The 820-nt window shown below is 66.2% G+C and overlaps 1 protein-coding gene across 1 annotated transcript in view; it reads right to left on the minus strand.

Annotated features, from left to right (window-relative positions):
- BMP8A (bone morphogenetic protein 8a) overlaps positions 1-820 on the minus strand; it is a 59,137-nt gene that overhangs the window by 20,967 nt on the left and 37,350 nt on the right. The window contains exon 6 of the mRNA XM_010862816.1: positions 50-323. Within this exon, the coding sequence (XP_010861118.1) occupies positions 50-323 (274 nt within the window). The remainder of the gene's footprint in view (positions 1-49; positions 324-820) is intronic.

The raw sequence follows: 820 nt of genomic DNA on the forward strand, positions 1-820 counted from the left end.
GCTCCGCAGGGGGCAGGGCAGAGGGTGTCAGGAAAGGCGGCGGGGTGACCGTCGGCCTGACCGCGCTGAGGCCAGAGGGGCTCCGTCCCCGCCTCTGTCCCCGCTTCCGTCCCCAGGCTCACCGAAGATCCCCGGCAGTTTGTTCGGGGGCGGTAGCTCGTTGGTCCTTTTCGGCGGCCTCCTCTTCAGGGGCCTCACTGCCCGACGGGCTCGGGCAGGGCCCGGGCCGGGGCTCGCCCTGAAAAACGTGACCACGAAAGGCTGTTTGGAGCGCGGAGCCTGTCGCCCCAGCAGACCGGCCAGGCCAGGATCCACACTGCGCCCTGAGATGGAGAGAGCAGAGAGGGGTCACTCGAGGGTGGGCACTGCGCGGGGACACAGCGGGGACCTCTCTGGGCGGGCCAGGAGCTCGAGGCTGAGGCCTTGGGGGACCCACTGGGCCTGGGTTTCCTCCTCTGAAGACCCGAGTCCCCAGTCCAGCCCCAGCCCCTCAAACTCCCTGCCCGCTCTCCCGCCTCCCCACTGCCGGAGCCAGCGCGTCTACGGGGTGGGGGAGGGCCTCGTGAGCCCAGAGTCAGGATTAGCGATGATTGAGGGCGTCTCTGGCGGTAACAGCGCTTTACAGCTTTCAGTCAGTTCACGTGAGGCTCTCAGCCGGTCTACACGGTAACCCTGAAACCATCATTTCACTAAAAAACAGCCGCTCAGTGACGGCCCAGAGCCCCACTGCTGGGGACTCTCAGAACCAAAGTTCCCACCTCTGTCCTGGGGCTCGAGCTCCCACCCCATCCTTTCTGGGGGTCAGTGTAGGATTTACAGC

This window comes from Bison bison, unplaced genomic scaffold (assembly GCF_000754665.1).
Source record: "Bison bison bison isolate TAMUID 2011002044 unplaced genomic scaffold, Bison_UMD1.0 scf7180017864484, whole genome shotgun sequence".
Lineage (NCBI taxonomy): Eukaryota > Metazoa > Chordata > Mammalia > Artiodactyla > Bovidae > Bison > Bison bison.